Below are 26,031 nucleotides of genomic sequence, written 5' to 3'. Positions count from 1 at the left end.
CACTAGCTCACATATGCAGTCAGGTAAGCCCAATGCACTGCGCGTGTTTGATTATCCTACACTAGCTCACATATGCAGTCAGGTAAGCCCAATGCACTGCGCGTGTTTGGTTATCCTACACTAGCTCACATATGCAGTCAGGTAAGCCCAATGCACTGCGCGTGTTTGATTATCCTACACTAGCTCACATATGCAGTCAGGTAAGCCCAATGCACTGCGAGTGTTTGGTTATCCTACACTAGCTCACATATGCAGTCAGGTAAGCCCAATGCACTGCGCGTGTTTGGTTATCCTACACTAGCTCACATATACCTGCACGAGGAAATCTCTGCAGTTTGTACACCAGCTTCATCATCGTTACATTGATGCCTAGGGGGAGGCATTCCCCCAGTGACGCATTATTACAGGATTACAAGACAATAGAGGAGAAAGGAAATTGCCCGTAAGACATTTTGGCCATGAAAAGCAGTATCACAGAGACACACAGAGCTGCACACTTCTGCTCTTGGTACACTATAAATACAAGGACCTCAAGGTAAAGCAGGGATTAGGGTCAGCATTTCCGGGGTGAAAAGATCCCCTTTGGAGTTGCCCTTGGAAATGTGAGAGAGAGAGATCTAAAAAGCGCCTTCCTCTTCTGCGTTTCTATCTTCCTCTTCTACGTGGCTATACCAGTGACATCATTCCGAGACCCATGAAAATATTGGTCACCCCCATAACATTAGTCACCCCACAATACTATTAGTCACCCCACAATACTATCAGTCACCCCCCATCCACTGGTGCAGTGTGAATATGTTTCTTCCTCTTGTCTGGGATGACCACTAGTAAACGTGTTCCCGCCCATCTAACATCACAATCTGTGATTGGATAACTCCAAATACATCCTTTCCTAATAAGTCTATCGCTGTGTGCTTTCCTGCTGACCGTACGAAGCCTTCTCCTTTAGCATGCTACCCCCGGAAAGGCTTATGAACAGTCATTACCGAATTGCTGACTGAACTGTCAGTCAAGATGAAGTCTGAGCAGTGAAATCCCTTTTGCCATTCTGAGAGAGCTGTGTGTGTAAGCCTTCAGGGCGAGCTTTAATGAAACGCGATTACTGGTGGAGGACGCAGGTCCGCAGGGAACACGAGGAAAGCCAACCAAGGTGCGAAAGAGTTCAGACAGAAGGCCGAACATTTTGGAAGGACAATGTCATTTGCGCACGGTCGGGGGGGACGGTCATGGCGCACCAACGCGATTACTAAAGCGTTCACCAAAGCGCTCCGTTGCATTTCAAAAACTCTTTCACAAACCGTTTAAAAGGTAGGAGTCTGCCAAGGCAGCAATTCTGCGATGCCCGCCCCAAACCGACTGGCTCAGTGCGGACTGACGTTATAGCCTTTCTCTACTTCCCCACGCTCTCAGAAACATCGGAACAACGGAGGAACATTTTAAGTCTTTAAGAAACCTGATTTCCCAGAATGCCAAAGTACAATAATGCTCTGCTTTGTGGACTAATAAGCACCTTTTGCAAGCAAAAAAGTTACGACTTATGCATTGTTGGCTAGGGGTTCGATTTTATGAACCCGACAAGCATTTGCACCATTGTAAGCACTTTTTATACCTTTCTGAGCATGTGCATGGCGGGATTTCTGGATTCTGTTTCTTTTCAGTACGCCTCAATGATTTCACACACTTTCTAAGTCTTCAGGGGACTTGTTTTTTAAAACCCCTCACTGTTCTTTCCTACCCACAGTAAGACCAGGGCCCGGTGGCTCACAGTACGATAATTAAAAAATAAAAAAAACTTTTAAAACTATATTCAAGACTGAGCCTTTCAGACAAAGGACAATTTTATGCTAATTTCCCTCTTTGATATTAAAACACAGGAATTTTTCCAGGCCTAGCGATATGAAAGGTCAGGGATTTCAGCAGGCTTTCACAAGCTGTATTGCACAAATCAAAGGAGAAACCGTCTCTTGATCAGGATGGAAAGGCTCGGGGTTTAGAACGACCAACCTACATTTGTTTGATGAAAGCAGCTCAAACGTTCAAACACATCGAATAGATTTTTGTACATTCTGTAATAAGACACTGTTTAATGCACCAGCTTAATTCTTTTATTTCGGTTTTAAAAAGTCTGAAAAATTGACTGTGTCAGCTCCTTTTAAGTTCCTTAAAGAACAAAAATGGTATTGCAATAAATACTGTGACCCATAATGGAACCTCAAAACAATTACCAACCTCGAATCTGACTGCAAGCAATTAATTCCCAATTTAAGGATCACATTTAAGAACATGCATCCTTTGACTAACACTTCCAGCTTTGAAACTGGAACATCTGTGAAATGTGAGAAAATGCAGAACAAGACAAACAATAGAATAGAAAGAACTTTATCTTTACAGCTGAAGTTTAAGGACAGAGTGCATTCTAGCTACTGTATATTATTATTATTATTATTATATGAATCTGAATGAAGCTTCAGTGAGGACACAGGAAGCAGCTGAGTGATGGGGTATTATTATTATTATTATTATATGAATCTGAATGAAGCTTCAGTGAGGACACAGGAAGCAGCTGAGTGATGGGGTCTTGGGTAGGGACAGGGAGGAGACTGCAGACACAGAGCTGATGATGTCACCGTGGGGCCTGATCCACAGCCTGGAGGGGCAGAGACAGATGGAGCAGGTGGGCAGCGACCTTGGCCCAAATACCACAGGACGGGCTCCTGATGACATCACAGAGCTGAACCGCAGTGAGGCCACCATTCGCTTCCCTGCAGACTACAAAAAAAACACAAAACAAAAAAAAAAACAGCCAATCGCAGGAGAGCTGAGCAGAAGGCTCAGAAGGAAGGTATGGCATTTACAGGGCTATACTGCAATTATTTGGAGCTTTGGGAAAACAGAGCGATAAGCATATTGCAATATATGGAAAGGGCAACAGTCTGACTATTTGCTTATGTACTGTAATGTGAGGTGTTGCTTTAAGTTTTATTTCAATATACGTAATTTCCATGAGGAAGAGGAGATTCCTAAGACTGAGAAAAAAAAGAAGCCAAAAATGAGGATAAACCTGAATTCAGGGCCACAGTGTGTGCTCTCAATCTCTGAAATTCATTTCATTACTTTTATTTATCAGTCGCTTTAATCCAGTGCGTAGGCATTCAAATACTCCTGTAAACAACAGACTTAACTGTCCCTCCTTCTCTTGGATTTCAAGTAAATGATTTAGTTGCTGCTGTTCCGATAAAGAACATAACATTCGAACATTTGGTCCATTAAAAAAATAAAAGCTATAAACCCAAATCAGTCGTAGTGTGGCGAGAGTCGCATGTTTCATGAAGGAATCCAATCCAACATCTCAATCTCTCCCACAAAAAAAAAATAATAATTGAATTTAAGAAGCATGGAATCCCTGGGATATTTTCCAAAACTTTGAGATTAGGCAGATTCTGCAGCTCATTTTAACAAATTTGAGATAAACAAATTTGCTCAAGGGTACAACAGCAGTGTCCTACCTATGAAACGCAAAAGAAAATGGCGGAGTCATAAATCATTATAAATGTTACACACGTTCATCCCTTTTCTCTCCTCGCTTACTCAATTCCCAAAATTATCTAATTAGTGACAAACTCATTTAATTTGTGCAACGAGACCTAACCTGCCTCAAAAATTGTGTCAAAGTCAAATTGTATAGATTTTGGAAGGAAGGAGAGAACGTTTAGATTTTTGGCTGAAGTTGACTTTCAGAAGGTGCTCAGGGTGGCCACATTGGGGGGAAACTCCCCATAAAACCACAATAACTTAATCGGTCTGGAACCTTGGCTCCCTTACAATATTGTATTAACTCACATTAATAAATGTTGGATTAAACTATGTAAAAACAATTTTTAAAGGAAGTTCAAGGGTACTGATGCATTAATAAGTGTTAGCATCACCACGGTACTCATGGCCAGTCTCCAGTTAAGCCATGTTGTATTTTCACTAGTAGCCAGCTAAGAGCCCCACTCAGCTCAAATACAAAGTTTGAATAAACGGTTCCAAACTTTACACACAGATGTCAGAACATCATATAAGTATACCAACTAGAAAAGATTAAAGTTTGCAAAACCAAAATAAAAATATCACTCAGGAAAACATTAAAGTTGTGTTTTTTTTTTAAACACAACTTTAACCACCTCTTTGTGAATTAATTTATAGAACACCTTAATTTCAGCAGCCTTGCATATTTTTGTTCTTTCCACCAGTCAAAATAAAAAACTGAGGCATTCATTACTTTGATTAAGTTTTTTTTAACCCCCCTTGAATACATTTTTTAAATTATGGCTTTATATGAAAAATTTGTAAAAATGCAGAAAGACTTCAGAGTGTTTGGCAGCTGGCAGAACTGGGGAGATCTGAACATGCAATAGCCTGCACTTCAAAAGCTCTGCAGTGGCACGCAATTATAATCCATCATTAATTTTGAGGCATTAAGAGCCATTCAGAAAGCACACATCGAATCCGACATTAACACAGAATAAAAAGCAAAGAATCTTGCCAAAAAAAAGTTACAGGCCAAATATTATAATTATAGAGAGATACGCTTACATAAGAACATCCCTCCTGAGAAAGAGAGTGGCAAATAAATTTTAATGTAAAAATTGACATAGGCCTGGAGTGAATAAAAATGTGTCCTTACGTTTGACTTAATTAAATTAGATTTAATTAAATTCGTTTTTTTCCCCCCCTCATCACAAACACAAAGTTCAGCAATTGCTAAAAATAACTTAACTGAACCTAACTGAGAAAAAGTGTAACACTTGCATTTATATTCGTAAAGGACAGAAAGTTACTGTTGATTGTATAGAGGTCAACAGGGCTTTTACCCTCCTGTCTGGTAACGGGGCAGATAGCATCGCTTTTACCCCCGTGTGGTAACAGGGCTGATAGAATGGCTTTTACCCCCGTGTGGTAACAGGGCTGATAGAATGGCTTTTTAAAATGTGAATAGAGACACACCCATATGGAATAGAAATACATTTCAAAATGTACAAGGTAAATAAATTATTTAAAATATCTAAATATTGTGTATTATCAATATGGACACGTGTGAAACGTATTTCATCAATGTATTAGGATGTATTCATAAATTTTTAAGCAACCCTCGGGCTGAGAATCCAGTCTTGGTCTGAGCTCGCTGTCAACATTCACAAGTAATACAGAGCTCCAAAGATCAGAATATGTGTGTGTGTGTGTGTGTGTGTGTGTCTGTGAGGGTGTGTGTGTGTGTGTGTCTGTGTGTCTGTGAGGGTGTGTGTGTGTGTGTCTGTGTGTGTGTGTGTCTGTGAGGGTGTGTGTGTGTGTGTGTGTGTCTGTGAGGGTGTGTGTGTGTGTGTGTGTGTGTCTGTGAGGGTGTGTGTGTGTGTGTGTGTGTGTCTGTGAGGGTGTGTTTGTACGCTGCACTCTCATATCCTCCTTCCATCCACCATTGGTGCCAAAGCTCCCGCTCGGTCCAGTCTGCATCTCCTAATCGAACCGAAGCTGCGTGTCCTGAGGCCGTCTGCTTGCAAAGGAATGAACTCATTCCACCCGCAGCCCAACACCAGCCTCCCCAGCACCCAGCTCATATTGAGCCTTTCTAATTGGCCACAGCGAGGAACTCTGCATTATCGAACTCATCTGAAAATGCCATTATTCCCAGCATGCTTTGCTGTGCAGCCTTCATCACCTGAACCCTTTTCTTTCAAAAGGGTATACATTTGCACTTTTTACCATTTTCTAGACCGCTGTGCTGATATTCCAGCTGGGCAATTCTAGTTTTTTTTTTTTCCTCCTCTCTATAAACGTAAATTATTTGGCTCAGAAAAAGTCACACTGAATGCAAGCGTCGTTAGAAATGAGAAAGCAGCGATGCTGGCCTAAGTGCCCGAGCAGGCTTGTTTGTTTGGCCCAGGAACACATTAAAAAACTCTCTCAGGATGTGTTCTGTGGTTGTTTCTGGCGGGGGCAGTATTTATCATCGGAAGCGTTACAATATTTTTAATGGTTGCAACCTAATTAAACAATCCCAACCCAAATAAACAATTCCAAGTAATTTTGGACTGAGCAAGGTTTTAAAAAAATAAAAATAAATAAATAAATCTTCTGCCCAGCACACTCAGCTAAAGCAGCATGGGGGATTGCACCATGTGTAAAAAAATAAAAATACAGAAGGCCTGGAGTTTTAAATATGAAATACCTTTATTCACTTTTTTATGGGAGATTATTATTTTCTCATGCCAGTGCCCTATCAGCACAGGCCTAGCTGGTGCCTTTATCAGCTTGTCTCTGTAACACAGGCAGAGTGCAGCTCAGCACAGCACACCAGGGGAACGCAATAAAATAAATAAAATACACAATAAAGCCTCACAGAGCACAAGGCCCTTTCTCAGGAAGAGCGATGGCTCGGGGAAAATAATTACACACAGCTTGTGTGTGTGTGTGTATTCTCCCATAGGGGTGGGGAGGTAACTTTATCATACAGAGCTTCAGAAAGAAAAATTTGAATTTTGGCAACTAAAGGCCTCAGTTTAATGCCGTCAACTCTGATTAATTCTTTCTTCAGTAGAAATAGAGAGCTCAGGGGCCTCTCTGTGATGTGTTTATACGCTTAAATTATGCATTTTCACTTTTCTGTAGCAAATAATCGGACTAAAAAAACAAAAAACAAAACAACCGACAAGCAGTGGCTGATCAAACCCAAGCTGCTGTAAACACAGAAAACACGCACTAACCCCCTCACCCGCTCCTCACTGCAACACACTAACCCCCTCACCCGCTCCTCACAGCAACACACTAACCCCCTCACCCGCTCCTCACAGCAACACACCCACGCACCCACGCACCAACACACCAACGCACCAACGCACCAACGCACCCACGCACCAGCGCACCCACGCACCCACGCAGCGGGTAAAAGCCGTGGCCTCAGAAGCCCAAATGGCGGCCTGAGCTCCGGGCCAAATGACCGCCATTCCCGCCAGCGGTCTGAAGCCGGTTTTCGTTTCCGCGTCGCTCTCGATCGCGACTCCCAGCCGCGACTGTCCCGAGCCGCAGCACGGTCCTGCCTTCCACGGGCCCCTGCGTCGCCGCGGTAACCCTGACCACGCACCTGCGCCGCTGGAGTCAGCGGCTTCGGGAAGTGAAACGCGCAGGCGAAGCGTCGCGCGCAGCTCACAGAGGCTCAGAGACCTCCACCCGGATCTGACCGGAGCGTGCTCCTTCATTTCACTCGCAAACACAAATAAAAGCCCTCTGTCATTCTGCAGAACTGTGTGGGAGAAAATGGCCGCCTCACACTTGTTACTTTGATTTTCCTGTTGTTAGAGAACAAGCATTGATTGAAAGCAGTATTTAGCAGACTGTAGGTCTATTAATTCATTAAGGTATTTACAGGATCAGTCTTAGAATCATTATTGATTTATTAATGTCATTATAAATACTTTAAAAGCTCATGATAATACATTTATGACATTTTGGCTTACTGCGCAGCTTTTCACCTGTAATGAAGCCCAGCCACAATATTCAAACTAGATGAAACTGGGTCGTGTAGAACTTTTTCATACGCAGCCTTTTTTCCAACTTCTATTTCACTGGAGAACCCATAATTGCATTTTAATTTTTTACTGTGATATATGGCCGAAACAGAGCACATTAAACACTGCAGCACCGAATGTCTGGCTGCAACTTCAGTTCACAAATGAAAGAACGTTCTCTTCGACTTCATTTGGCCAACTTCCCATTGGCAGATCTTCGGTGAAACAAACAATAAAGGTACGGTACTTTTTTCATTTTTCACACTTCAAACGTCGTGACAGAAGTTAAAACAAACTCCCGTGGTATACTCTTATTGGCCATGTCTGTCGCAGTGCCAGATTTACAACATTTGTCTTTCTTTCTCCTAATCTAAGGCCTGCAGCAATGTTTAACTGTTTTCTTGTTTTCACTCTTTAATATATTCCTTGTGATGTGGACGTACACCTGAGCTCAGCAGTCTATTCAATGCAAACAAACACGTCTACACAGCAGGACTCTGGAGCACAACAGGCATTCTGGCACTACCGCATGCGTCAAAGCTTCCACTGTGAGCCTATGAGGAGAAGGGTGTGGGGCCGAGAACGGAAGGCCGTGATTGGCAGAGAACCAGAAGGTAGCTGAAATCTCCCAGCTGCCACACGATTTCCCGCTGGGGGAAATCACAGGGTAATCTCCCTGTTCCCACACACTCTGCACTACAATAGGGGGAAACGGGACCACTTCCCGCTACTGACATACAATCTTCTGGAGAAGAGAGGCCATTCCACAGCCAACACCGGTCCGCCCAAAGGCGAGCCCTCGCAGCTCAGCCAATCACATTTCACTGTTAGAGGTCTGCCACACCCCCACATTGCTTTAGCCTCGATTTCATTTGCTTATAGCAGCGCCACGCGGATCACTGGCGTGATTCTGTGCCTGGCAGGGCGTGGGCATGGAGCGGGCAGGGCGTGGGCACGGCGTGGGCACGGAGCGGGCAGGGCGTGGGCACGGCGTGGGCATGGAGCGGGCACGGCGTGGGCACCGTGACAACCGTACCTGCGGCTTTCAGCGCCGCGGCTCGGGAAGCGTACCGCGTCCCGCCGAGCGGGTCGTTCGTCGCTACGGCGAAAATAACCGCCAGAGCGGCTGAGCCTTCGTCAAATAGTTGCTTGCGGGAAAGTGGGGCTAACCGGCATCGGCCAATCAAAACGAACCCTCCTGTGACACTCTGGATGACACTCTGGGTACTCCTCCAAAGCTCCGAGCAGCTTAATACAATCAGCTGGGGGCTTTAAGCTTTGCAGTTAGTGTTTCAACGAGGCTTAGCCTTAATAGATTTTGTTTCCAATTGCATATTTAATAAGGTTTATGTTTGCGCTTATGTTCCAACATGCGTCCATTAGCATTCTGTTACTGCACGGCCAGATGCAGCTGGTTTATCATGACTATGGGAGTAAGAAAACAGGATCGTTCTGATAGCGCTTACTCTGAAAGATACGCTTCATGGGTCCCCTACACACACTCAGTTCTGCACTTCACAGCAAAGACAGACGGTGCTGATGGCCCATTTACCCCACAGAACTCTGGAATGCACGTTTTAACTCTACGCTCGCGCCAAGATAAATACACTGGAGTTTGGTTGCTCTTCATAGATGTGCACTTGGTTTTTGCTACTATATAATTGGATGATGCACATTAATATATAGCTTTCTTAAAAATGTCTCATTCTGAAAAGGTGAAAATAAACTGGATTGCTTTGGATTCCAGGTTTGTCCCATGGGCATATTATTGGATAATGAGGATGATGGAACGCAATATTAACTTTCATAACTGGCTATATGATCTCCGACAGGCCCTCCTGCCTGCAGTGCTCCCTCAGGAAATTTCACCCGTTTGGGGAAGTGTGACCAAGACGATTTCGAAGTGTCCGTCAAGTTCCGCCGCGATATCGGATCGGCGTCAGTCAAACGGTGCGGAGCTGCTGAACCTGCGGCGTGTTTCTGCGAAGTCCGCGTCTCTCCCGCCCGCCCCGTCGTTTATCGCGCCGGTGACTCGACACCCTGCTTCCGCGGGACGTTATGCGATCGGACCGCGTTTACGCTGACCCCCCCTTTCCCCGATTAGCATTTATAGTGCGCTCAGTGCTGCGGGTGAAACTGCGGCAGAAAGAGAGGCACGTAAACAGCACGCTGATCCAATTACAATAATTACCACGTGAGCGAGAGGTGGCAGTACCTGATTGAGAACCCTTTCATCCATGCCTCCTGCAGGGATACCTAGTCTACAGGAGGAACATGCAAATCCAGCCTCCAGTATGAAAGCAGCACTGACAAAGCCTTAGAGAGCACCACCAATGCCCACGATGGCCAAGTCAACACACATCAACACACTTTCTCTCACAAACACAAACGGTCGAAGTTGACTGTGATGCGGAAAGTACTATTTCGCACTGCTTCATAAAGGCGCACACTTTGTCAACTTCCTGTCAGCTTCCTCAGACCCAATACTTCATCCCTGTTTCTCTCCTTTTTTAAATTCTGTATTCTACAAATGCCTCTGAGCACTGGCAGTACATGAGAGAGAGAGAGAGAGAGAGAGAGAGAGAGAGAGAGAAGCCTTTGAGTGCAGAAGCCTTTTAACTGAAACACCACAGAATGCAGGGTGAAAACCTGCTTCCCCCAATCAGCCATTTTTAGGAAAATAAAGCCAAATTATTGCCAAAAGCAAATAAAAACCAAACGGTTGCCAAATGCAAATGGAGGCCTTCTGTCCAAAGAGTCAGGAGAGGAGCCAGAAGCTAATGACGGCAGCAAACAGCCTTCAGGTGGTGTTCCGAGGCCATATTTTTAGAACAGGATGTTATCACAGGCATTCCTTGGTTGTTGACACTCGCAGAGTCTAGTTTGTTTTAGCCGGGTGAGAGCGATAAAGTCACGAGGCTCGCTGTAAATCTGGAGAGTGGGCGAAGGTCTGGTGGCCTCCAACTACCGCTGGAGAAGAAACCTGGATTCCCAGGTGTGTTGCAAAAAATGTCTGGAGGTTAAACGAGAGAGTGAGTGAAAGAGGAATGAGATAAAGGAATCTCAACGCAGTTCTGAAGTAGGTGATAGTGACACTCGGCGCAAAAGAGGAAGAATGTCGAAACTATTTCAGTTTTATATGACTTTATTTCTCAATTATTGATAGCATCAAAGTATTTAGCACAGGATTCAGCTGAAAGTTTAGTGTCAGTTTTATAAAAACCTTGTATTCTGTATCATGTTTTCCTCAAACTGCATGCACACTGAACACACCCGTCAACCAGCGCATCACAGACAAATTCACGTACCACTGTACAGAAACACAGCCTCTCTTTCCCTGAAAAACAGTTTTCTTTCAGATTCAATTTTTTTCCTCCCACCACTTTGCACCCCGCCTCAGAATGGAAACCTTCTCCTGACAGCTTCTCATATAGAATCCAGGCCCCAAAACACAGTAATCAACCAGAATAACTGGGCTGCACTGCAACGCAAACATTCACTACTCAACGGCTTTGACCAATCTAACAGACAGTAGTACTGCTATGGATGGGCAACGACCATATCAGGAAAACATTTGTTCGCGATGTGAAAGAATTTTCACTGCATAAACCGTTTCTGCCTGTGTTTGTACTTCCTCATCTCATTTTTTCTCTTCTTTCATGTTTTTTTTTTTAAGGTCTCGGGTGTTCAGAATGTTTCTGTTCCCGCCAATCTCTTGATTGACATAACAGGAAATGTGCAATAGAAGTCCGCCAAGTTCGCCCATCCAAAATGAATCTGACAGAGCTCCGTTTCACCGCATTCACTTCTGCATTAGTCTTTGAACTCCTCATTCTCCACAACTGGCTTAATTTTAGAGACCAGGTGTCCAAACAGCCAGCAGTTAGTACCCCCGCTGTGACTTCATGCACCAGTGATTCAGTTAATCATCTGAGAAATGTACCTCCCTTTCTAAGGGAGGTATTTACCCTTAGAGCACATTATGAAGAAAGAAAGCATTCGCTGTTCTGATTCGAGGTGTGATCTAGCGGATTAGAAAGGCGCTACATGAATATTAAATATTAATGCTTGGCAGCGTGCACATCTATCTCTGAGATAATATTGCCCTTGAGGGAAAACCACCCTGAGTGTCTACTCCATATGGCTTTACACATTCATATTGTGCTGGCCATGGTAAAATATGATTGGTTCAAAACAGGGAGACTGACCGATGCCACATGTTGTTCAGCCAATGGGATGGCTGCAGAGGGACTGAGGAGCTCACAGCTCTGTGATTCCCTGGCAAGACGGCATGAGGCATGAGGCATACCATTATCTGTGAGGATGGGGGGGACATGAAACATACCTTTATGTGTGCGGGGGGGGGGGGGGGGCTGGTTGGGATTGACGTCAAGGGGATCCTCCCAATGGGACTTAAGTCCTTCAGCTTAAAGGGGAAGAAACAGGACGAGGGACCGACTGTCACTCACAACAATTCGGGAACCCAACAGAACCACTGCCCTCAAAGCCGGTTTTACCTATCAGAGCCAGACGTAACCAGAGGGATCAGATGACCAGGAAATCTGGCAACCTGTTGCCAGGGAGACGAGGGCAGTGGGTGGGGCTTATCACCAGGCACTGGTAACTACAGGCCATGGCTGTGGTGCTGGCCACACTCCCATATAACCGTGCTGGGCTGGAAAAAGAGGACCAGGATTAAAGGGACAGCTCACCTGGCAATCAGGCATCTGACTTCAGCAAATCACTACAGCTAAGTATTTGTGGGACATTATTATTATTTTACAAGATTTAATAATCAGATATGCTATTAACCTCTATCTAGGTGACTGGTTTGACTTCTGTGAAACCCAGACTGAAGCAGAGGAACATACAGCATAACATAATGATGAGAACAGGCCATTCACCATTTTCCTGACTAAATTACTGCTCTGATTACTTACAGACAAGACAGTATATAACACATTTTCAAGCCTAGTCTTGAAAATCCCCAGAGTTTCGGCCTCTACTCTATAAGCAGACATGACCAGGAGAGACTGTTTGATGTTGTGGCAAGATGTATTTTTCTGAATCAGATTCATTTTATTCTTTTATTTACACTTAGAATTGTATGAATATAATGACAAAATATCATTATCATCAAAGCAATTTGCCTACTGAATAAAAAAATGAAATTAAACATTCTTCTCAGCACAAATAAAATGAGATGTATTTGTTGATAGCTTGATTTCCATGGATTTCAACTGAAAAAGCATGCATATGTCACTGCGTGCTCCCCTTTCAGTTAAAAGCATCTGCCAAACTATTAAAATTCATGTTATAAATAGTACATTTTCTATATGGACTTATGTAATGGCCAAAAGCTGATAAAATAAACTAGTGGCATAAATGTAAAATGTGCCGTAAAAAATATTAATAATCCATAAAAAATTAAAGTACAGAACAGTCCTGATTAAACCTGAATCCACAACATATGACTTTATGAGTTAACACATTTACGAAACTTAATATAATACTGTATCAAAGTCAATGTTCAATCTAACATACTCATCTTGCCATTGTTGTGGCACTGCATGTATGTATTAGGAATCAAAAATTTCAAAAAAAAATTTTTTTTAATTGCATAACGCAATGAAACACAAAATAAAAAGTGTTAGCATAAACAGTGAAGAATGAACATGGACCGATAATGAAGAGTGCTATTGGCTAGGCTCAGGGTCCTGAAGCGTGACCTCCTCTTCTCTCTCGTTCCTGCGTGTTTCCGTTTCCGTTCCCGTTTCTGTTCCTGCTAAGCCCTCGGCCTCGGCGGACGCAACGTCGCGCTCTTTCCTCTCGGCTCTCCGACGTTGCCTGCACATCAGTAGCGGGATTCCAACCGCCAGCAGTGTGATGACCGCCATGCCGGTACTGCACGTCAGGATCGTTAACATGCGCCGCAACTCGCACTGCTTAACAAGATCTTCCACCGAGACCATAGTGCTGTTGTTGAGGACGACCAGCAGGTGCCGACAGTTTGGTTCGTCGACCGTCCAGCCTCGTAGCTCCACCTCCAACAGAGAGTAACTGGGACCATAGGTGGAGAGCGAGAGACTCCCTGAGAGATAGGAACAGCCGATTGAGCTGTCGGTCAAGTGGTGGAGGTATAGGACATCGGTGGCATTGTCCTCGGCACAGTTATCAATGACCAGTGAGCCAGTGTAGGATGCTAAAAGGTACATGTCATTCCCATTTCCTCCAATCAGGTAATCCCCTCCTGCCAATGACACCAGGATGTCATTTCCATCTGAGCCCTTGAGGAAAGCAGGTTCGTACCCAGAGACCAGGATGTCTGGGTAAATAGTGCCAATGACGTTCTCCACGTCCTTCAGAACGTCACCGTCCGCGTCCGCCTGTTGGCCCTCCCCAGTCAGAAGATTGACATACACTCCCTGGCCCGTCTCGTGGTCCCCCTGGTACAGCACAGTGTCTCTCCCCGGGCCCCCATCCAACATGTCCTTCCCTGGGCCAGGAATGAAGACATCGCGGCCCGCTCCCCCGAGCAAGTAGTCATCCCCCTCTTCACCGTAGAGTGTGTCATCGCCCGTCTCCCCCAGAAGGATATCGTCCCCCTTGCCCCCCATCAAGGTGTCATCTCCACTGCCGCCATCCATGGTGTCGTTTCCTATGCCCCCGAAGAGGGCGTTCTCGAGTCGGTTCCCCTGGATGTGATTGGGGAAATAGGGACAGCCGTGCACAACACCAATCTGAGAGAAAAGAGACACGCTGTCCAGGTCCGTGTGGCTCTCTCTCTGGCAGTCATTCAGGCCAATTTTGAAGGCCACAATCCTTGGTTCTGGAGCGGACCGAGACTCGTTGCCTTCAGGAACATTGACCAGGAAATGAACCCCATCTGTGGTCTGAAAACGGAGGTGCTGGCACTGTTTTCCTGTAGCATAATGAAGCAGACGCACCTGCATTTTCTGTCCCCCCGCTCTCGCACTGACTAGCACAGCCTGGTGCTCAGACTTGACTGTGAAGTTATCCAATTGGAAACTGGCCTCAAACATCACCACATCCACACTCTCATCCTCGGCACAGTTATTGATTTCTAGCTTTGTGTCGTTTCCCGGTTTGATGACATAAGTGTCTTTCCCTTTCCCACCTTCCATCCTTGCCCCCCCAGTGTAGGGGTCCAACATGTTGTCTTGGTCATTCCCAATCATGACATCAAACCCGGAAGAGCCATACATTTCCACCACCGAGGAGAATTCGTCATTGTCCATTAGCATGGTTTGGCCTGTGGTCCTCTTTCGAAAGTCTACAGACACAGGATATTTCCGGAGAAAATCACAGCTGCTGACATTTGATTCCAGTCTGAAAACATATCCGTCATCTGTCTGGACCTGAAGGTGCTGCGACTGCTTATTCTGAAACCACCCCTCCAGGATAACTTCCTTTCTGTTGTTTATGTAGAGAACAGCATCCAGTCCATCACACTGAGCACTGACGTAGCTGTAACGTGCCTTTAACAGAAGGATATCAGTGGCCATGTCTGGCGAGTGGTTGTTAATGGTTTTAGTGCCCTGTCCAGGAGACACAACATACCAGTCCTCTCCTCCCTTGCCCTGCATGAAATCAGTCCCTTGACCCGGCACGATCATGTTGTGTTTTGCATTTCCACGGATGACGTCGCTGAAGTTAGAGCCACGCACCTCCGAGACGCTGCGCAGAGCCTTGTCTTCCTCCAGGTCTATCCGCTGTCCGGCTTTAGCGGTAGTGTAATCAACGCTCTGACTGATCAGGCAGCTGCTCTGGAACTGCCCAGACGCCACCTGCTGGCAGTCCATGGGGTCATCCGCGGCGGTGAATGAGATGAAGTCCTCAGTGACAACCAGGAGGTGCCTGTGGTTCTCCGAAAGGAACCAGTTCAGCAGAATCACGGCAGATGTAGAGCCAGCGAAAGGGGTCATGATGAGATCATTTCCATCCACTCGGGCTTTGAAGTCATGGAGCTTGGCCTCCACCAACAGCAGATCTACTTTACTGTCAGTGGAATTATTATCAATTCTCACACTGACACCTGCACTGTTTTGCCTCTTAATGACATAAATGTCTTCTCCCAACCCACCCACCATATGGTCAGTGCCCCCTCCCCCATCTATCAAGTTGTTTTGCTCATTCCCAATGAGGACATCATCGTAAGGAGAGCCCTGGATATTGGTCACAGTCCAGAGAAGAGAGTCTGTAGTGTCTACTACCTGTCCGGATTTTTCGGACAACTTGTTCACACCACGTGCTATCAGCTGGACCGAGGAGATCTGAGAGAGAGAAATTTCAAAAAGGACTCCATCCGCTGACATCAAGTTCAAATGACGATATTCTTCCCCAGTGAACCAGTTCATAATCCTGACGTTGTGGTCACTGCAATATTTCAAAGTCACATCTGCTTCTGACTTGGTAACAGAAATCTGATTGTAACGGACACTGAGCATCAACAAATCAGTACTCATGTAAGGATCATAGTTATTAATGACAGTATTTCCTCCATAGGCAGGAATGATGTATGTGTCCTTCCCAGCACGACCCTCAACATAACTTCTTTGTGGCCCTAAAAAGAAAACATCATCTCCATTTTCCCCATAAAGCTCATAGTAATAGCTCAGCATTACATCTATTGTTTTTTGGTCTTCCGCTTTCTGAACTGTGTAAAACTGGTTGCTGTCACTGTTTCCATAATAGGTTCCAAACCTTGTGTTTGCCTCAGCCTCATAACCAGAAATCACACTGACACTTCTAACCTTTATAAAACAAAGTACCTTTACACCTATGATTTGATGTGTGAGGTGGTGAGATTCTCCAATCCCTACAACTATGTCCGTAGTGTTAGCAGTGTGAATAGGCCAACACTTATTCCCAAAGTTTTTCTCACTTGACACAAATTTATCCATACAGAATTTTGAGTATCCCCAATCAGAAAGACGAAATGTAATGTTTCCCCCATTCCAGGACGATTCTCCCCCAGTAAAATCTATCAAATTTCTTCTCCCTTCCTCCCTAATAGAGTAATACTTGCCATAGTCAGATATTTGCTCCACAAGCAGACGGCCATTTTCAATCTCACGATAGGGATAAGAGTAGAAAATACTGGCAACATCAAGCAGAAAGTTAAGCGAGCCTTTGGAAAAGCCAACAATGCCAGCTCTCAGTTTGTCAAAAAACCCTGCATTTTTCGGCAGTCGACTCAGTTCTGTCTGGATGCCCTCATATATGTAGTCATCTACCATGCGCACAGCACTCAAGACCAGGTTAATTCTCATCAAAATTGGTGCCAGTTCTGGTACAGCCATTTCAACAACATCCAACTCAACTACTGCAAGGTCCAGTGCTGCATCAATGTATCCCAGAGTATCCCCTCTTTTAAGGTCTTGGTCCACGCTATAAATTCCAAATCCAATGCCGACAATGGGTATAACCTTCATTGTGCCCTTCATAAACCAGCGTAGAGGTTTTTTCATTAAAGCTATGTCCACATTCTTCCCAATGGCAGCTAAAGTCATTCCTGTAATCCCATGTGTTGTCTGCAACGCAGCAATCGTGCCATTCCATCTATCTCCTGCTTCAAAAGCATGAACGGCTCCCTGAAACCCCATTATGAGTCCCACGGTCCCTATTGCTTTTGCTGCCTGCTCCACACGCACAGAGACCTGGTGAGGATGAGTACCCCCAGGAATCTCCGTATTATATACTTCCTTGAGGCCGCCTGAAAGCTTGTCCATGTAACCTTTCGAAGCTGGGCTCAGATCCGTATGCCACTTCAGGATCTCTGCAGGATCTTTTCTGGACACAAGCTCGCAGTGAAATCTTCCATCCTCCACATGGATGCTATCGGGTTTGATAGTAAATTCTGACACCCTTTCACCAAAACGCGTCTGGAGTTCCTTGTGGATCTGTTGAGCTAAAATAGCAGAGGAACGAGAGTAATAAGATGACATTTTGAGGGAATGGTCAACTTCAAGAGCCGCTCGCGAATCTCGAGATGTCACAAATCCATCGTGGTTTCCTCCTAGAGTGTTTGGTATATTCATTTCTGGGGGTTCTATGGCAATACGCTCTTTATACGCATGAAAATCCTTTATTAATTTTTCATTTTGTGTAATGTCATTGTGATTGAGGTAACGCAGTAATTCAGGAATGGATTCCTCTATGTTTTCAATGTGAAAGACTGACATCCATTCCTGGATGATCGTTTCTTCTTTTTGCGTGACAAGTTTAAGACTTTTCTGCAGGGCCTCCTTCATCTGAGGACGAGGTCCTCCAAGTTTGCTGGAATTCTCTTCAGAGCTTGTTCCATAGAACCCCCGTCGGTTGGGAGAAACCCAACTGTTCTTTGTCGCCATAGGGTGCTCCTCAATCAGATATTTACGTGCAGCATCTTTGACGTTATTATCTTCTGCTCTGTGGCAAATGTCCAAAGCCATCAGTACAGTAGGTAACGTTCTGAAATTCCTGGCAGACTCTGCAAACACAGATGCAAAAAGATATGTGCCATACCATACCTCTTTATCAAAGCTATAACTTCGCGTTTTATACGTGCCCTTTAATGTATCATAGGCAAAGCTGGCGTAATCTTCTGTTCCGAGTCGTTTCATTTCTTCATGGATTTCATTGTAACTGCCTATTTTAACCTGCTCCATGAGTTCTTTAATTTTTGTACTGTCATCTTGATTCCTGAGCCTCTTTCCTACTGGATACACGTATAAATTCATGTGATCTACTTGATATATCCAGTCATGTAGACTGAAATACATGGGCTCGTCACAGCCAGTTTTTGCATAGTGATGGATTAGCTTTAGAAAATCATCGCCAGATCTTATTTCATAATTTTTTTCCAGAATATTTTGGATTTTATTGTTGTCTGTAATCAATGAACAGGCCTTGTTCCTAACCACCCTACTGTAAAGAACGTACTGTTCATGGCTGGCATGAACAATATTCGTTTCAAGCAGGTCACTTCTCTTAAGATCATGAAAAAAGGCCCAAGCTAGTGCCTCAAGGTCATCGGTGTGAGCTTGTCGCGCATGTTGTTCTACAAACCTCCTGGGCTCCTCTGGCCACTCGTTCTTAAAGCCCTCCCAGTAATTTTTATTACCCAACATATTATTCTCCTTGAAAGACACCTTATCCCCTCTGCTGCTGAGGTCCACTCGGGTGACCGTCTCACCATCTCTTCCCAACACTGCGACTACTTTCTTGCTCAGATCCTTATGCCGGTACTCCACCCCAGAAGGAGTTAATTCCACAGTGACCTTCTCCCCAGAGTGGCTAACTTGGAGTAAAGCACTTCTCAAGTGAAGTTCCGCCTCAACAGATTCGGCACGGAGCTCCTGGAGCAGCGTGTCAACAAAGACCTTATCTGACCCAACATCACAGGCAACCACACTTATGGTTTTGATCTGATCTCCAACCCTGTTTGAGCTACTAATGATCTGAGCCACATCATCCGCACGGTAGCCACCGAGCCTCATTGTGCCCTCCGGATCTCTTCTGCCATGGCCCACCAGCACAAGCCTGCTCTCCTCTGTCAGGGCCCAGGGCTCTCCTTTGATCAGCTTGGGTTCTTGGTTCTCCAGGACGTACACCGACGACACGGTCGGATGCTTCTCGTATAGCATCGTGGCGGCTTCCCGAACGACGGGGTCATCCTCCATGATCAAAATGTGCTGTCCGTCATAACGGGTGGAGTGGTCCACCGGTCTTTTCTGTGCTTTGTATTCAGCCAGCGAGTGTGTATGGTCCAGCGTTTGATAGATGACTTCATTCTGCTTTATGGTCTCCAGCACCACATTCAGACCATATGACTTAAAGGCCCAAATAAATTCATTTTGAAAAACGTTGAAAAGAGAGTTGTTGGCATTGACAAAGGAGAAATAGCCCACTCCTCTCAAAGAGGTCTTCAGCATTAACTTAGCGAAGGATGATCCAGAGTAACGGGAGAAGGTGTCACCAAAGCCAAACACTTTGACCACAGTGAGAGGATTGACAGTTGGGAGGCAGGAGTCATTGTGAATACAGGCAACACTTACTAACATTGAATAGTGTGGATCAATACTATATTCCAGTTTCGCTGTCTGATGAGTCTGTTCATCCTCATCCATCACGAGAATTAGCTTCTTGTCATAAGAGTGGAAGGTCTCTTCTGCAGACAGCAGTTTATCTTGAACCTTTTGCCTCTCGAGGTCTGCCAGAAACTCTTCTAATTCCTGCAAGATTGACAAGGAGCCTCAATCAATACAGTTAGAATCTTGGCCATCACAAAGCAGAGGAAAGTTAGCAAGTTAAAATGTCAACCAACTTTGATTGTGAGAATAATTTAGAATGGCTTGCTTTTTTACAGGATACACATTTACTGTCTGAATACTTTCCACTTAAGCCAGTACAGCATGAAAATCCTACAGAAGTGTATAACTGATAACACAAAGTGCCTGTAAAACATAAATTAATATCTATGGTATGGTAAATATTAACATGACACCATACCATAACACTGACAGTGTTTCATGTAAAGATAACTGAACTATGTTTGCTAAAACAATGGCAGTTGTATGTTTACTTTGGACCCAGTTTTGGTTACTATGTTACTAGGCATTATTATTAATATTTTTATTATGCTGGCTTTGTTCTTGTTGCTCTGATGTGTGTTCATCTTGCTATGATAACTTTGCAGGTCAATTTGGGTAATCTTCCTCTAAATAAACCTTCAAAAAAATGGGGAAAAAAGAATGAAACCAAAAAAGCCAAATGCAAATGATTATCTAACCCTTTTCAGAGACCTATTATAATTAAGAGTGTTTTATCTGGTTTAGTAAACCGCAGCCGTCAAATTGATATAGTGGCGTGTTGTTCATTCTTCTATAATGGAGGATGCAAATGTAGTCGAAAAAAAAATCAAGTTACTTAAAAAAGATACTGTAAAATTTAACCCACTAATTTCAGGCTATGCCACACTTTAAAATATGTAATCTACTTACTGGTTTGGCTTCCATGACGCAAAGGGAAAAATCTTCACATTTTTGTAAGCCATCAATGAGAGCCATTGGCTGATTCACCAACTTATACTCAGATTCTCTAAGAGTAGACAAAAACAGGTCTTCTGTTATTATTGTTAGACAATAAAAAAGGAGGAATTCTTTCATGTGTGTACAAAGAGTTTTACATTTATTATGTATTTAATTAATTAAATAATGACCACCTAATGTTATGTTAATATACAAGAGGACAGTTTGGCTGTGTGCTCATTCTTTTATGAAATGGATAGTTCTGGATTTAGTGTAAAAGAATAGTGTTTTTTTAATTAAGTCATGTCTTTTATTTCTACAATGCATTTAACAGATCATTGGCGTTCCTGAGGTCACACCTACATGGACTGATGCAATCGGTGCTGTCTGAACCCCTGATACGTCACTCTGTCGGTCAGACCCTTCAGCCGATGCAGGGTTGCCAGGTCCTCTCTTAAATCCTCCCAGTCCTCTTCTTCAAGGACTGCCAATCAAAGAGGAGAGGCAGCAGAATATATTTCACAAATGGAATATAATCATAGCTGGACAAAAGTAATGGCCTTCAGCAATTTTATGAACATGTCACTTTTATGTACTTTCCATATAGCATTATATAGTTTCTATACAGTGAATTGCAATCATACTTTCAATATTATAAAATGTCTCAGTGAGCATTTGTGCAACAAATAAATATTGCTGGAAAGCCATATGTCAGATTAATGATCTTTGATTTATCCAGCTGTATAATAACTCTTACCCTATGTAGTTTACACTGGGGTTCGCAATGAAAAAAATGAAAGATTGTCATTGAAAAATTAAATGAGCTTGCTTGAAAATGCTGTTCATGACTGATGTGTGTTTCTGTTTTGTGATCATAATTGTAATGATAAATTATAGTTAAATTGTAATTGGAACACCACACTAACAAGTCACATGGTGCACACAAATGCAAACAAAATGCATCTAATTTTAAAGAGGATTCTCTTGGTATTTTAAATACATTTCAATAGCATGATATATTGCTGTATCTGAAAGCATAAATGACTTATACGTTTGTCCATATATTGTAAAATTTGGCAATATCTTTTATTTATTTTGCATTTAAATATGTCTCAGTGTGTTCCATTTGGAAATGGAGGTGTATTGACAAAACAGGTTTCTATATCAGCATTACATTGCTTCCGCCATTCCATAGAACTCATTTTCATTTGAAATGCATGCAAAAGGGAATAGGTTCTTACCGATGCCCACGGACATCCCCAACAGACAACACCACACCAGGAGCCCAGGCAGCTGGAAGCATTGCTTCTGTCCAGCCATCTCAGCTATATCATCATTATTATTATTATTATTATTATTATTATTATTCATCATAGAGTTCTGTACTAAAAAATAAAACATGCTGCTAATATTATTAGTATTTATTAAAACCAGCATTTCATAAATTCATTAATATAGGCTGTCTAAGATCAGTAAATTGTTCATTTATTACAGGCTATACACGTTTTCTCAATTTTTTAAATAAAAATTTTGGTAACAAATGGTTTTAAGACTAATGCAGAACAAATATCCAATAGACATGCAAATTTGCTAAATTAAATCTCCAATGAAATTTTCCCCTTTCCAACACCATTTGATTAGCATAAACATTTTGTTTGGAGAAGCTAATGGAAATGAATGTCATAAATGACTCCATGTAACAAAATAAATATTAATTTTTACATTGACTGTGTTGTAAAACAGAAAAATATGCAACCTACCTTAAGTATACGCAAGGGTGTCACCACAGAACTGTACAGCAGGCAGAAGCCTGTAGATGCAGTCAGAAGTGAAACCAGGAAGAGAACTCAAGATAAAATCAGTAAATCAGAAGATCGCCCAAACGGATACAAGCTTCCTGTGCACTGCTTTCTGTGAAACAGAAACAAAAATAATCCTACATTTCTAAAGAGCGCGTTTTTAAAATAATATCTTTATATGCAAAATTCGGCACACATGCTCTGAACAAAAGTTTTTGACCTCCTCAGGTCTCAAGTTTGTCTCTATTCACAAGTTTTTTTTTAAAAGTCAGAAGCCCTCAATCTCCTCCTCAGTACTGAAAAACCAAGGACCATCACTGCTGGGATCACACTGCACTCAAATAAAAACAGGCGATTTAATCTGATGAGTCACAAACATCTTGCAAGTTTTTTCTGCCTCTTTCCTGAGAGGAAGATGGCGGGATGGGGACCTGTGTTCTCTGCGCAGAGCGCCCACGCTAAAGTTTTGTGACAGATCAAAAAAAAATCAGGATGAAAAATTATTTATGTCCTGAATTTATGTCCGCATAGCTCGAGCCTGTGTAAGCACACTTTTTGGCATTACATCAATGCACTTTTAATGAGAAGCAGACCTGCTGTTCACACAAAGAAAAGGAAAAGAGGTTGTCTCCTACGTTCAGTGGAAAAAAACTCACCCCTTATTATTTTTTATCTTTTTGTTTTTGCGAGAGTGTAGTGCTATTCTCTGTGGAAGAAATGATTACTTTTTTAGTTTCACGTTCAGGATTGGAGTGATTGGAGACTTTGGCATCTGCCAGACTTAAGCAATGGTGAGAAAAAAATATGAAGGAACGCAGGGGATATTAGCATTGAATTAGATCAGAGGACCTCTCTCGTCTTCCAGCACCACTGAAATAAAATGCACTCTCTTTCTTTGCGGTCAGCTCATAAAAAAAGCCACAAACTAATATGCATTCGAAAATAAAACTTCTGGTCCTGCTGATCATCCCTCATAAAAATGAAGCAGATAAATGTATTTATGTTTTTAATTAAGATTTTAATTTTTATTGAGCATGTGAGTAATGTAGAGAGCATGTTATTTTAAGTTCAGGCTGTGGGTTGTTCCCAGAAAGGGTGTGGTGCTGTGGTGCACTCATAAGAACAGTACTGCTTTGAGCACACTATTCATATCACAGCTCTCTTTGAGGCATTTGATCAATGTCTATCATTTAAGCAAATACTAGACGTGGAATAAAATGAGATGATAAAAATCAACTCTCAACCCCAGACCACAGTAGAGTCCAGGCACAAGCGAAGGCTAGTCCAGAAAACAATGACTGCAATAAAGTTTAAAAAGGCCACATGCAGATTTGTATTCCTTTCTGGATCTTATTTTACCTCATGTAAAACTGAAAAATGAAATAAGGAAGATAAAACAAATGAAAAATCCAAACCAAAGAATCCTGTACTTTTCCCAGCCCTAGAACCACTTTATGGGCTGCACATTTTCAGTGGAAAAACCCCTCATATTGAAACTCAGCACACATTCAATTACAGAGTTAAATTACTGGCATATGGTACTATGACACACACAGCACATTGAGTTGCATCCGCTGTCGGAAACGTGCTTTATAAATAAAGTTTGATTGATTGATATTTATTTGTCCACACCACATGTTAACGAGCACAGCTGTTGGACTTGAGGAGACTGACTGTCAGTGAAAACTGCACTACGCCCTTTAAATCCCACTCATGTTTCCTCAGTGTGTAACACCTCCATGTGTCCCCTCTCTAAACACATGGGGAGGCGCACATCCACCATTTTGGAAACTGCTCCCCTGCGCCCTTATAATGCACTCAAAGCTGCTCGCAACTCGCAAAAAGTTGCTTTGCAAACGACATGCGAGGATTCATCTCCCTACAACATGTTTGAGGAAAGGAACCAGGGCCATTCTCGAAGAAATTTCATCTCCGTATAACATTTTTAAAAATAATAATTCTCTCCTCAAATTTAACGACGGCTGCATCTTAATTTTTTCCGTAGATCAATAGGACTCGGGCGATCTCCAGGCAAGCGGAGCTGCGAAATCAACAGGAACTTAAGAAGATACCCAAACTCCCTCACCCTCCAGCTGCCGAGGGCTAATCTCATCCATAAGTCATCCTGATAGACGCCGTTACGCGACTGCATTAGCGTGATGAAAAATGAATTATGGGAGCGTTCATTGCAAGGGACTTTAACAACGTGATAATATATGATCATAAAGCGAATTTCTGAGGCAGTGGGACTTCAAAATAAAATTCAATAATGCAGATCCCCCCCCCCCCCCCCCGCTTTCGAAGCTGTTCAATAACACTGACTATTGGCTCTCCGCCCCCCCACCCCCCCAACCCTCGCTACTCATCAAATCTGCAATTCATTTGGGCGAAATGAAGGCTGTCAGTTTCTCGTTTGATTCCTGAAGCTACTCTGTGAGCTCCAGGTCTTTCAGGGATTGAGGAGGGAATCTCAAATGGAACACAAACATTTCTGAAGCTGGCCGGCCGGCTGGCCCGTGCACTCCAACTGGACGCTTGGCCAAAGGTCAGACCCATCCCAATATGTTAAAACCTAAATCCCAGCGATTTTCACATCCAAGGGGGGAGTTCCAGCAATGACAGTAACTCTCAAAGTGCTCTGAGTGAGGACTGAAGTGGCTGTTCAGTCATCATTTTAAAATTCCGTTGCTAGCTGTGATGTCATAACTGGCCCTGCGCCTCATTGGCCAAGGAAGGGAGGAGAGCTGGAGCTTTATTATAGCTTCTGCCTTAAAATCGTCACTCAGTTTAATTAAACCAATGAACCCAGGTGAGATGAGTTGACTGTGTAAAGCAGCTGCTTTAATTGATCGATTAAGGGCTGAGTAACAACAAACACCTGCACTGTGATTGGCTCTCCAGGACCAGCGTGTGCCACACTAAACTTTTACTAAAGTAAAAGCTCTGCAGCCCGGGCCCTGAGATGAGATTTACACCTGGCTTTTGTTCCATCTAAGCTGGAATGAGCAGTCTGATGGATCATAACGAGCCTGCGCCTCAATAGAGAAGGGCTAAGTACCTACAGCCACCTGCATTCAATTACACCTGATAATTAATCCCATTTTGTAATTACCGGTCTGCGTGAGGTATCCCCTAGCGCTCCAGGAACAGGAAGTGGATGAGATGTTCTCTCTGTCGGAGGCTGATAAAACCGTGGCTATTCACAGATCAGTCTGTAACTGTCGAGCGGCATCTTGGGTGGTTGCGACCTGTGGACTCATAAAACGCAAACCAAGCACTGCCTTCTTACCTCAGTTAGAGGAATGAATTAGAGAGCTGAGCACTGGCTCCGGGGTTTTCCAAGCGCATGTGCTTCCTGGTTTCTGGACACCTGGGGGAATTCGGTGCCCGAGACTCAATCCCAGCTTTACCTTACAGGCAAGTCCTCATGGGCGTTTGCGCAAAATGATAACTCTGCTGCTAATTTTTTTTCTGCAAAGCTTTCAAAGAAAAAGTAGTGATTTGCAATTCATTTGCAATTATAGTCGAGCATAGTCGTTCAAAGTGTGTGAGAGAGAGAGAGAGAGAGAGTGTGTGTGTGTGTGTGTGAGAGAGAGAGTGTGTGAGAGAGAGAGAGAGAGTGTGTGTGTGTGAGAGAGAGAGAGAGAAAGAGAGTGT

The 26,031-nt window shown here is 43.5% G+C and overlaps 1 protein-coding gene across 3 annotated transcripts in view; it reads right to left on the bottom strand.

Annotated features, from left to right (window-relative positions):
* Window positions 1-2,117: 2,117 nt before the first annotated feature.
* LOC118219097 overlaps window positions 2,118-26,031 on the bottom strand; it is a 35,425-nt gene continuing 11,511 nt past the window's right edge. The window contains exons 2-8 of one of the 3 annotated variants that reach the window (XM_035401979.1): window positions 22,336-22,385; window positions 21,817-21,900; window positions 20,939-21,059; window positions 20,549-20,645; window positions 19,604-19,780; window positions 11,890-11,970; window positions 2,118-2,769 (exon numbers count right to left, since the gene is read on the bottom strand). In XM_035401979.1, the coding sequence (XP_035257870.1) occupies window positions 2,542-2,769; window positions 11,890-11,970; window positions 19,604-19,780; window positions 20,549-20,645; window positions 20,939-21,059; window positions 21,817-21,895 (783 nt within the window). In that variant the 5' untranslated portion in view covers window positions 21,896-21,900; window positions 22,336-22,385 and the 3' untranslated portion in view covers window positions 2,118-2,541. Of the gene's footprint in view, window positions 2,770-11,889; window positions 11,971-12,617; window positions 19,784-20,548; window positions 20,646-20,938; window positions 21,060-21,816; window positions 21,901-22,335; window positions 22,386-26,031 lie in introns of those variants that run through there. The other 2 variants (XM_035401977.1, XM_035401978.1) reach the window with 2 other exon arrangements.

Source organism: Anguilla anguilla, chromosome 19, assembly GCF_013347855.1.
Source record: "Anguilla anguilla isolate fAngAng1 chromosome 19, fAngAng1.pri, whole genome shotgun sequence".
NCBI classification, from domain to species: Eukaryota; Metazoa; Chordata; class Actinopteri; order Anguilliformes; family Anguillidae; genus Anguilla; species Anguilla anguilla.
The sequence above is the reverse complement of the archived record's forward strand: the minus strand, read 5'-3'. Positions and strand labels throughout refer to the sequence as shown.